We start from the raw sequence: 11,149 nt of genomic DNA on the forward strand, positions 1-11,149 counted from the left end.
TTTTTTTTTGAGACACTGCTTTGGCAAACAAACCCTATTTTGTTTTTTGATGAACAGGTAAGTTTGGCTGATAGAGGTACCTTTGCAGACATCTACTTCTATGGCTGAAGGTGTTTTGAAAGAAAGCTTGCAGATATCTAGTCCCGATGATGTTCAACATTTTTAATGTTGATCTACAAATACAAATGAAAAAGTTACACACAAAATGTCATAGTGTCAAATAATGGTGAGGTCTGGGCAATCACACAGAGCCTGAGCTAATAAAAACGCATTTTCTTGCTATGCTGATGGGAAGTCACACATATATAGGCTTAAGGAAGGCAGGAAGGCCACAACCAGAGAATGACAGACCAAGAAAACAGCAGTTCTTTAAAGGATTTAAAGGCTGGCCACTCAGCATGAGCTCCTGTTGCAAGAGAATCACAGCAAAGATTAATGGGATCCTTAGAAGCACCAGCCACGAAGCAATGGCAGTGTTGGGAAGACGGACACTGGGATTTGGTGCACATAAAGGACCAACAAACATCATATGGGGTGCCAGAAATGGAGCATTGGCTGGAAAACTGGGGAAAATATCTTCTAGGGAAGCTGGGATTCACCTCTTCTAACTTCTGATGTCTAAAGCTAATGCGAAATTAATCCTTCCTGAGGTGGGTCAGAGAGCTAAAGATTGTAAGCTCAGAAGAAAGGTGTTTGGTTGGCATCGGGGCATAGGTATGGTGTTCCTACAGAGCTTGGGTGATGGCAGACCATCCTGACCAGCAGGGATGGGCATGTCAAGGACCTGCAGAAGCCAAAAAAATGCAAAAGAGAAGTCCAACACAATTTTTTTCTCAGAGATAGTAAACTCTCCCTTGGACTAAGCTCCAACAGGGAGTGTTGAATTCCCCAATTCTGGAGAAAAGCTAGCTTGAATGGACGTCACATTATGATCAACAGTGTGCTTAGTGGGCCTGAGGCCAGAAGAAACGGGGTGACTTTCACATAGTGTTTGGTATGAGTTCAAACTAGGTGACCCCGCGATCCCTGTGGACCTTCCGCTCAGCCTGCCGCTCTTGTTAGAAGAATCAGCCTTTTGCTTTCATTTAAAACCTGGGTCCCAGACCTGAAGGCCTGTTGGGAGGACCTGTGCTCCTGCAGAAAACTCCGCTACGTGTTGTCTCCGCAACAGAGAAAACTACTCTTCCTTCCACAAACTCTTTGCTAAGTCAGAAGAGGGTGTGGTGATGAGAGCAGTAAAATATGGGATCTAATCTATGCACCTGCTGCAATTTCCCCTCTCTCTGCTGGTACAGGCAGCCTGGGCTGCTGATTTATGGGCATGATTTATGTCTCCTTTCCACGCCATGGACTGCTTGTGCACTCTCCTTGAAGCAATCTAAGCCGAACATGATATGAAAAAGGAGAGACTGCATCGTATTTCTGCCACACTGCTTGTCAGACAGAACCGAAAAGCAAACTCTGGTCAGAGTTGAGCTTCCTTGCTTTTTCATCCTAGGAGAGTTTCAGCTCAAAGTGCCTTTCTGTAACTCAAAGAAGGGCGAGGGTCAGTGAGTCTCCAGAAGCGAGTGTGTGATCTGTGCCTTCGAGGCCAGGGAATGAGCCTTTGCTTATTTTATTTAGTAGGATAGATCTAGCAAAGGAAGAGTAGGTGCAGACATGGTTTGCCCCTCTCCGTTTCATGGTTCTGCCTCAAAAAGAGGAAAGTGACGGTTTAATCCCACTTAGGAAAAGCAAGCCAGTCATTTCTGAGCTGTAGGACTGTGATGAGAGTGAAGGGCTGAGATTCAGCCATCACCAAACATTAGAGCCTGCAGACCTTACTTAGATCTTTGTCATCATTTTGCCTTGTCTCAGAGGAGATGCACATCTCTGAGACCCCACCTGGAGCTCTGTGTCCAGTTCTGGGCTCCCCAGTTCAAGAAGGGTGAGGAACTCCTAGAGAGAGTCCAGAGGAGGGCAACTAGGATGATGGGGGGACTGGAGCATCTCCCCTATGAGGAAAGGCTGAGGTAGCTGGGCTTGTGAGAGGGGATCTCATCAAGACCTACAAATATCTCAAGGGTGGGGGTCACCAGGACGGAGCCAGACTCTTCCCAGTGGTGCCCAGCGCCAGGACAAGGGGCCATGGGCACAAACTGAAGCAGAAGAGGTTCCAGTTGGACGGGAGGAAGAACTTGTTGACTTTGAGGGTGCCCGAGCTGGCCCAGGCTGCCCAGGGGGGCTGTGGAGTCTCCTTCTCTGGAGATCTTCAACCCCCGCCTGGCCACTGTCCTGTGCCCCCTGCTCTGGGTGAGCCTGCTTGGGCAGGGGGGTGGGACGGGGTGAGCTCCTGAGGGCCCTGCCAGACTGGGGTTCTGGGACTCTGGGTTCATTGCAGAAAAGCAGAGCACAGCAATGCATCTCAAGTGCAAGATCGCCACCCTGCCAGGAACCGCTGAACCCAAGAACGCCGATCCAGTACCATCTCCCCTGGCACCCTTCCACCCTCCGGCACGGCGTCCTGTACGAGAAGCTGCCGCGCACTCTGCTCCCGTAGGTCCCCAGGGTCCTTTACAAAGGTGCCGCCAGCGCCTGTGAGAATCAGGAGACAGCGGGGCCTCGGGGCTAGATATTGCAGCAGAAGGGGGACTTGCGGGGATGATCCACGTGGAAGAGATCTTACTGGTGTGGCGGCACACAGATTCGCGTCCTGTAGCTCCAATTAAAATCCTCGTTCCCCGCTATTCACCTCGGGTACCGCACCGACACCTGCCTGCCTCGCAGTTCGTGTTATTTTTCACTACCAGCTTCTCTTTCCCCCTTAATTTCTGTTCTAACCAAAGATCTCCGCTGCTGCTGATCACACAGATGCCGCTGGTGATCGATACCAGTGCCAGAAGTGAGTCTTGCAGGCGTACGAAGGACTCCGATCATCTGCCGTGCTCCGCTAGAGAGAGCGCGTAACCATGAGTGGAGGGCTCGATTAGAAAAAAAAAACAAACCCCACGGTGTGCAAGGTGGTGTGTGGTTTGGAAATAAAGGCACCGGTTTTCCTTCCGCCGTATGGAGCCTTCCCATCAGGGATTTTATTTTTTTCTTTCCCTCCCCACCTCCTGAATTCCCCTGAATGCAGCCGAGAGCTTTCTATTCCGTACGTAACACATCTCGGACGGTTCGTTCCTCAGTCTCCCAGCTGCGAAGAGCAGCCTGAAAACGCCTTCGTTCCCCGCATCGAGCGGAGCAAACCAGCTAAGTAATAACGGAGCTGGAGCAGATGAAAAGAATTAAGTGTGATAACCCCCCTGTTCCGTGAGGATTTGCAACATTGAGGGGGATATTCCCCTCCGTGCTGGGACCAAGGCTATCGACAGAAACATGGCAGCCCAGCCAGAACAAGCGATGCACGGGGGAGCTGCTGTGCCCGGCTGCCGAGCGACCCTCGGGGAGCTGGTGCGGGCAGCTGGGGACCCAGCACCGCTGATTGCAGGGGGCACGGGGGATTCGGGGCTCCCTGGGTTGTCGCCACATACATGCGTTTGGTCTTCTTGTGGGGAATCACAGAACCATAGGATGGTTTGGGTGGGAAGGGACCCCTAGAGGTCACCCAGCCCAACCCCCCTGCAGGAGCAGGGACACCTTGAACCACAGCAGGTTGCTCACAGCCCCCTCCAACCTGGCCTGGAATGGTCCCAGGGATGGGGCCTCCACCCCCTCTCTGGGCAACCCCTGCCAGGGTTTCACCACCCTCAGTGTAAAGAATTTCTTCCTTAGATCCAGTCTAACCCTCCCCTGCTTCAGTTTAAACCCATCCCCCCTTGTCCTGTCCCAGCTGGCCCTACTAAAAAGCTTGTCCCCCCCTTTCCTCTGGGCCCCCTTGAAGCCCTGAGCGGCCGCACTCAGCTCTGCCCGCAGCCTTCTCTTCTCCAGGCTGAACACCCCCAACTCTCCCAGCCTGGCCTCCTAGCAGAGGGGCTCCAGTCCTCGGAGCATTTTAGTAGCCCTCCTCTGGCCCCGCTCCAACAGGTCCATGTCCTCCTTGTGCTGAGGGCTCCAGAGCTGGACACACTGAAAGACGGGAAGGGAAAATGAGATGTGTTCCCCTTCTCTGCCTCCTAACGAAACGAGGTGACATGTCTACAAATTTCTCACACCTCCTCCAGCTTTCAAATCATTCGATACTGGGGTTATTTTATTTCTTTAAAGAAAAAAAAAAAACCTAATTTTTTGGTTCAGCCTCACGATTAAAGAGAGTAAGGACAAAATGTGGTTTCTGAGGGGTTTGGGATTAGTTGCTCTGCCTGTGGGGATTTGCTGAGAACCTAAGCGTGGTTAGGTGTTACCTCCAGTCTCAAAGCTTTGTACTGTCAATGAATATCTAATCAAGTACTGGCTGACAGCAGCATCGTACGCAAGCCACACCATTGCTCTTTCTTCCTCCACTCCGATTGTTTTTCCCAACAGGCACACCACTATGAAGTACGGGACCGTGGCTAAAGACAACAGCACCCTGGTGACCCAGTTCGTCCTCCTAGGGCTGACCAGCGAGCCCAAGCTGCAGACTCCTCTCTTCATAATCTTCTTAATGATTTATCTCATCACCCTGGTGGGTAACCTTGGGCTGATCGCTCTGATCAAGACAAACCACCAGCTGCACACTCCCATGTACTTTTTCCTCGGCAATCTGTCCATGGTTGATCTTTGCTACTCCTCCGTCTTTTCTCCAAAGCTGCTCATTGGCTTCTTGGTGGAAAAGAAAACCATTTCCTACCCTGCCTGCTTTGCCCAGCATTTCTTTTTCCTTGCGCTTATCACCACGGAGGTGCTCTTGCTGGCTGCGATGGCGTACGACCGCTACGTAGCCATTTGCAAGCCGCTGCTCTACGCTATTTCTATGCCCAAGAGGGTCTGCATTCAGCTGGTGGCCGGGTCATATGCGGGGGGGGTTTTGAACTCACTGATCCAAACTTGTTGCTTGCTGCCGTTGCCTTTTTGTGGCCCCAACGTCATCAACCATTACTTCTGTGACACCAACCCGCTGCTGAAGCTCGCCTGCTCAGATGGCCGCCCCAATGAGCTTTTGCTCGTAACCTTCAACGGAACCATTTCCATGTCCGTGCTCGTCATCATCATCATCTCCTACGTTTACATCCTCCTCTCCATCCTGAGGATTAGGTCTGCCAAAGGAAGGCACAAAGCCTTCTCCACCTGCGCCTCCCACCTCCTGACCGTGACCTTGTTCTACGTCCCCGCCGGGCTGAGCCACATGCAGCCGGGCTCCAGGTACTCGCTGGAGATGGAGAAAGTCACCGCCGTGTTTTACACCCTGATGGTTCCTCTGCTCAACCCTCTGATCTACAGCTTGAGGAACAAGGAGGTCAAGGACGCGCTTCAAAAAACGACGGCGAATAACGTTTTGGCAAGCTGCTTGCTGGCCAAACTGGCCCTGGGCAGTTGAGAAGATTCCTGCCGCTTCCCTTTTTAAGCAGCCTTCCACCGGCTGCCTGGAGGGGTAAGGAACCACAGGCATTTACGGAAGCAGGCACAACACGTTTTAAGCGTGCTCTAAAATCCGCAGCGCCTCACCGTTAGCAGACATCCTGTCGTTACTGGCTTCTGACAAACATCCTCGTCTCATCCCTTGGGTTGGGTTCTTTTTTTTTCTGTGAAATGATGTAATATCACAGGAGGGGGTAAAAATAAGCTCGTAAGGAATTTCCCTCTTAAGCTTAGCATCTTTAGAAGTTACACTGATTCGAGCAGCGATTTCTCTGGAGGCAAGTTCAAGGAGGACTGGAGGCTTTGGGGGAAGTATATCCAAAAAAAAAAAAAAAACACCAAACCCCAAACCCACCTCACTTTAGGCTGACTGCAAGGAAAACAAGAAGAAAGCTCATGTGCTTCCTGGGGGATGTGCCATGGAAAATAAGGAAAGGGAGGACAAGGAGGGACCACTGATCTAGTATCAGGTAGATTCTAAAGTGACCAGAACATCGTGGCCTGGAAGCAGCATGGCTGTGCCTGTGCTAAAAAAAAAACAAAACCAAACTTCCACCGCTTTGCCTCCAGACCTGGAGGAGGCTTCCAGGCGTTTTCATCCCAAGCTCCGGCTTGGCTCTGCCCCTACCCAGCAGCACGCTCGGCCACCCGTGTGGATCTCACCCCACCCCTTGCTTCCTACAGCGGGGAGATGTTTAATTCCGCCAACGAGCTTGCCCCATGGGAGAGAGAGATGGGCTTCGGCTGACCAGCACCTTCCATCTGCTTCAGGAGGAGCAGCAGCAGCTTTAGCAGTGGAATTTCTCCCTAGCAGCCTGGTTGAACCTAACTCGCTATGGAGAAGTATTTCCCCCCCTTATTTTCTTGCTGAGGGGCAGCTGTAAATGATATTTCCTCCCAGCTGGCTCCTCCCCGAGATGCCGAGGCGCTACCACCGAGGGATGCTGCAGAATCTCGCCAAAGCCGAGACGAGGCTGACTTTTCAGGGACCTTGAGCAGTAAGAGCTGGGATGGCAAGTCCCCACAGAGAGAGAGGGGGGGTGTCAGCTGTCACTTAACATTAACTTGCACATGACTGCATCCGAGTTCGCCCAGACATGGCGCTTTCCATCGCTAATGTAAGGGCTAAACACTCCTAGCACGATTTCTTTTAGATGGCCCTAGAAACCACGACCTAAGCACGCCCACTGCATTGTTATGCCAATAATCCAAACTTTTTTTCTTTTTTTGCTCAGATGTAAGAGTCTACATTGTGGATTCCTAATATAGAGTAAAATAAAATCTGCCTGGGGCGGACAGCCCAGCAGGGGCCATTTTTCTTAAGAGATGGCCACGGGAAAAGGCGTGGCCAGGTCTTTATCACACTTACCTTCCATAACAGCTTGCTTTATCCTCAGCTTGGAGGGTCTGGTCACGCATTAGGAGTTGTCCATGCTGTTTGCGTGATGCAACATGGCTCAGGGAGCAGCAAGGACCAGTTACTCCCTAAGGGAAAGGCAAACTGGGAGCTGAAGGTGGCCACGATCCAGGGTGGGCGATGGCCTCACCCGCAGGGCACGGTCCCACGGCACCCGAGCAGAGCAGCAGCCCCCATCGATGGCCCAGGGGAAACAGAGGGTGAGATCTAAGCCAAGGAAACTGAAGAACAGACCAGGACCAGCTACAGCACAGCTCTGAAAGTGGTCAAAGACCCAGGGCTGAGCTTAAATAGTGCCCCAAGCCCTGGGCAGAGGGTGTGGGTGGAGGCCCCAGGTGATGCTGGCCATGGCAATTGCCGTGGTTGCATTCCCTGATGACTCAGGGAGAGGGGAACTGGGGGTTTTTCCCCCACCCAGCGCTCTAAACACAGCTACACCACTGTACCCAGACTTCAGTGACCTGTCCCTAGGCATAGAGGATGGAAGGATGGAGCAGAAGGGAACGATGAGCTCCTTCGCCGTGTGTTAACGATTCTCCTCCCTCCTTCTGAGTCACGCAGAATCGAGGTGCTACAGAGGTCACATTCTTGGGGAAATTGCCCAAATGCCTCTAATTTTCCTGAAAACTCCATCAGAAACTTGGCTTAAAGCCTTTGTAGCATTTCCTATCACGCCAGCTTAAAGCTGGTTATAACTGGTTTCCATTGCAGTCAGTCGTTATTCATTACCGTTCTTTGAGGAAGACCACGGTTTACAAAGGCACTTTTTCTAAAACATAAATCTGTTCACTTTGTCATTACTCAAGCTGCGGGTTCTTCCAGAAATTGTACAGTTCATTAAAGGTCTGTCTTGATTAAACATTAAAAAACCCGTGGTCTACTGTTTTCTTTAGAGCATCTTCCACCTCAGCCATGCGATGACATACAGAAGAGTCGTAACGCAGTCAACTGTGGTTCAGTGGCTGCCACATGAAGCACGGACCTCTTGCCACTCAGCTGACAGGGGAAATAGTGATAGAGCTGGAGAAAATACGTCCCAGGAAGATTTTGGTTGGGATACACTTCTGGCAACGTATGTGTGCCCACGACGAGTCGTTAGCACGGCTCCGGGTCCCCAGAGCCACCAAAGCTTGGTGCTTTCTGATGGTTCTTCCATACGTTGGTCAGGAATCGCCTCTGAGGTCGGAGCTGGACCTTGACCTGGGTGGTCACATCCCACCCTGCCATCACCAGGTCATTTCCATGGGGTTCTCCTCCTGTCAGCATTGCTGCAGGCAGCATCCTGGAGACCTTCTCAGCTCCTTCTTGTATGGACAACTGCCATCCCCACTCCCAGCCTTTACGAAGGGGACCTCACCGGGGCCCGGCTGAGCGAAGCCTTACTAAGAGCAGCTCAGATAGCGCTCCTAGAAAAATCCGGAGCGTCTGGGCCACGTTGCAGCTCTCCACGGATCACTGACTTGGACAGAGACGCAGTTCTCCAAGCTCATTTGGGAAAATCACTTATCAAGCAGGCAAGGGATAGATTAATAATCGCTTACCTCCGTTTTGAGCATCCTTTTTATGGGCAATATTTTCATTGGACACAATTTAGGCACAACGCAGCGTGGTATTACTTCAGTTTTGCTAGGAAAGCCCTGATGATTATTTTGATTAATTATTGAAGGCTCACGCCACGATGAAAATAAACTGAAGCTGTTTGAAGGGAACGATTGGTTTTGCTGGTTCCCCGTACCCCGGCGTTGCTGTGTGAGCTCCTTGGCCGTGAGCTGACCAATAACGACCGCTAACGCGTGTTCCTTCATCACCCCCAAAGTACCGAAGAGCTGCAAATGCCTTCTCAAAGCCTGGCTAGACGAGGCACCAGCTTTCGCACCCACAGCCTCCTCAGGGCCCCCTTCACCTCCTTGTTCCTCAGGCTGTAGATGAAAGGGTTGAGGGTGGGGGTCAGGACGGTGTAACATGCCGAAACCAGTTTTACCTGATCCCGGGAGCAGGCCTTGCGAGGCTGGGTGTAGGCGAGCATCCCCGGCACGTAGAAGATGGTGATGACAGCCAGGTGGGAAGCGCAGGTAGAGAAAGCTTTGAGCCTCCTTCTGGCCGAGGGCATGCGCAGGATGGTATGGAGGATGTAGGTGTAGGACACCAGGATCATCAGGACAGAGCCCGCAGTGTTCAGCTCAGCATTGGAAACCTGCAGGAGCTTGTTCGCGCGGGTGTTGGAGCAAGAGAGTTGCAGGAGGGCGGGCAGCTCGCAGAAGAAGTGGTTGATGCTCCTGGCCTGGCAGAAGGACAACCTCCCCACCAGGACGGTGTGGCCCAGGGAGGTGAGGAAGCCCGTGGTGTACACCAGCCCCATCATGCCGTAGCAACGCGCCCTGGACATGATGGTGGCATAAAGCAGCGGCTTGCACACAGCCACGTATCGGTCGTACGCCATCACCCCCAGGAGGAAGCACTCGCAGACAATCAGAGCAAGGGAAAAATACAACTGGGCAAAGCAACCCAAAAAAGAGATGTGGCCTCTCCCCCGCAGGAGGTTCTCCAGCGCCTTCGGGACGATCGTGGAGGAAAGGCAGAAATCTATGAACGATAAGTGGGTCAGGAAGAAATACATGGGGGTGTGGAGCTCGGGGTCGGCATTGATCAGCAGGATCATCACCAGGTTCCCCAGCACCATCATAATGTACAGGGATAAGAAAATTGGGAAGATGGTGGCTTGGAGCTCTGGGGCATCAGAGAAGCCCAAGAGGATGAAGCCGGGCAGAGCAGTGAGGTTTTCCACTTCCATCATTTCTGCAAGTCAGATGAATTTGCACAGAAATGAAACGAATCGGTGAAATAAATCCCTGAGAGAGAAATACCACGGAAATGCTGGAGTTTAATCCATAAAGTAAATGCAACGGAAAATGCTCTATTTGTGTAGAAAAACACAAGGTGGCTGCGTCTCTGCCTTTAACCCAAGCTTCCAAATCAAACGGGTGAAGGAGCTAATGATGCAGAGAGACTTTAAAAGAAAATAATTCTGCCATGGTTTATCTACCCTGCACTAATTGCTCAGGTGTAAGGCAATGAAGTCGAATAAACACACTCTAAAAATGTGGAAAACAGAGAAAATCCAGCTCCTCACCACTCATTTCTGGAGATTTTACGGATTTTTTTTTTCTCCTTTTTCTCAGACTGGATCAGTGTTTTTCCGCACCCTCATGAGTTCTGGTGCAGCCTTTTCATCATGAAACAAAGCTGTGCACTTGAATTTTTTTTGGTTTTAATTTCTAAATGTATCTCCTGTCGAAGAAACCCCCCTGCGTGTGCTGGAGTGGGGGGGGGGGGTGGGGGATGTGGCAGCGGCGTCTCCCCCCAGCACAGCTTTGCTCACAGTCAACTTTCTGTGGCCAAATATCCACGCAACGGCGCTAAAATATATTAAATATAAAGCAAAATTTTAAAGCTTCAGCTTGGATATCCCCACCTCTCCCACACAGCCCCTGTGCAGATGAATTATCTGGTGGGAGATCCATCCACAGATGTCTGCGTCTCAGCCGAAATGCCCCTCCATCAGCTGTAGATGGGGGTCACGAGTGGGGGCGGGGGGGGGAGGGGGTTGAAGGAAACCTCCTAACCCCTGCTAGGGCACTTGGCTTCACGCCATGGATGCTCCTGGAGGGCACGGATGGGCTTCCTTTAGCTGCAGCTGCACCAGTACAACCCGGTCACCAAACAGCATCCGCTCCCCCAAAATGGGCTGAATTAAAAAATACAGAAGGCTGAAGGGAGTGCAGGAGGGTAATGGAGCCCCAGCACCTCTCGTTTTCCTCTACTGACCTCAGATCTTCTTGATCAACGTTGCTTGGTAATGGAGATGTAGCTGTAGCTCCGTCTGGAGGGCTGGTACCCTCGAAGCATGTGTTGCTCTCTATTGACAACAATTTCATCGCCGGGATTAAATTGATGGCATCGGAGAAGGGCACTTTTCCATCCCGTAGAGGCAACCTGCGGTGACGGCCTCATCTGTGAATTTCCAGCCCTGGAGAGGACAATCCTATCTTAAATGGCTTCAAGGTTAAGAACATGCTAAATATTTCCATAGACTCATAGAATCATGGAATTGTTTGGGTTGGAGAAGCCCTTTAAGCTCCCCCAGCCCAACTGCTCCCCTACCCCTGCCATCCCACCCCCAAACCCTGGCCCTCAGCACCGCCTCTGCCCGGCTGTTAAATCCCCCCAGGGCTGGGGACTCGAACCCTTCCCTGG

General features: G+C 51.7%; 2 protein-coding genes across 2 annotated transcripts in view; one reads left to right on the top strand and one right to left on the bottom strand.

Annotated features, from left to right (window-relative positions):
- LOC104124463 (olfactory receptor 1052-like) overlaps positions 1-5,437 on the top strand; it is a 9,142-nt gene extending 3,705 nt beyond the window's left edge. The window contains exon 2 of the mRNA XM_035892368.1: positions 4,444-5,437. Coding sequence (XP_035748261.1) covers positions 4,454-5,437 — 984 coding nt within the window. The 5' untranslated portion in view covers positions 4,444-4,453. The remainder of the gene's footprint in view (positions 1-4,443) is intronic.
- Positions 5,438-8,735: 3,298 nt separating this feature from the next.
- Positions 8,736-9,689, bottom strand: LOC104124464 (olfactory receptor 8I2-like). The gene has a single exon (XM_009636804.1). The coding sequence runs from the start codon at positions 9,687-9,689 to the stop codon at positions 8,736-8,738; it is 954 nt and encodes a 317-aa protein (XP_009635099.1).
- Between the last annotated feature and the right edge of the window lie 1,460 nt (positions 9,690-11,149).

Source organism: Egretta garzetta, unplaced genomic scaffold (assembly GCF_000687185.1).
Source record: "Egretta garzetta isolate BGI_Z169 unplaced genomic scaffold, ASM68718v1 scaffold804, whole genome shotgun sequence".
Lineage (NCBI taxonomy): Eukaryota > Metazoa > Chordata > Aves > Pelecaniformes > Ardeidae > Egretta > Egretta garzetta.

What these genes read in the sequence shown, in the direction of transcription:
- LOC104124464 (XM_009636804.1), bottom strand. Translation starts at nt 9,689, where the DNA reads ATGATGGAAGTGGAAAACCTCACTGCTCTGCCCGGCTTCATCCTCTTG.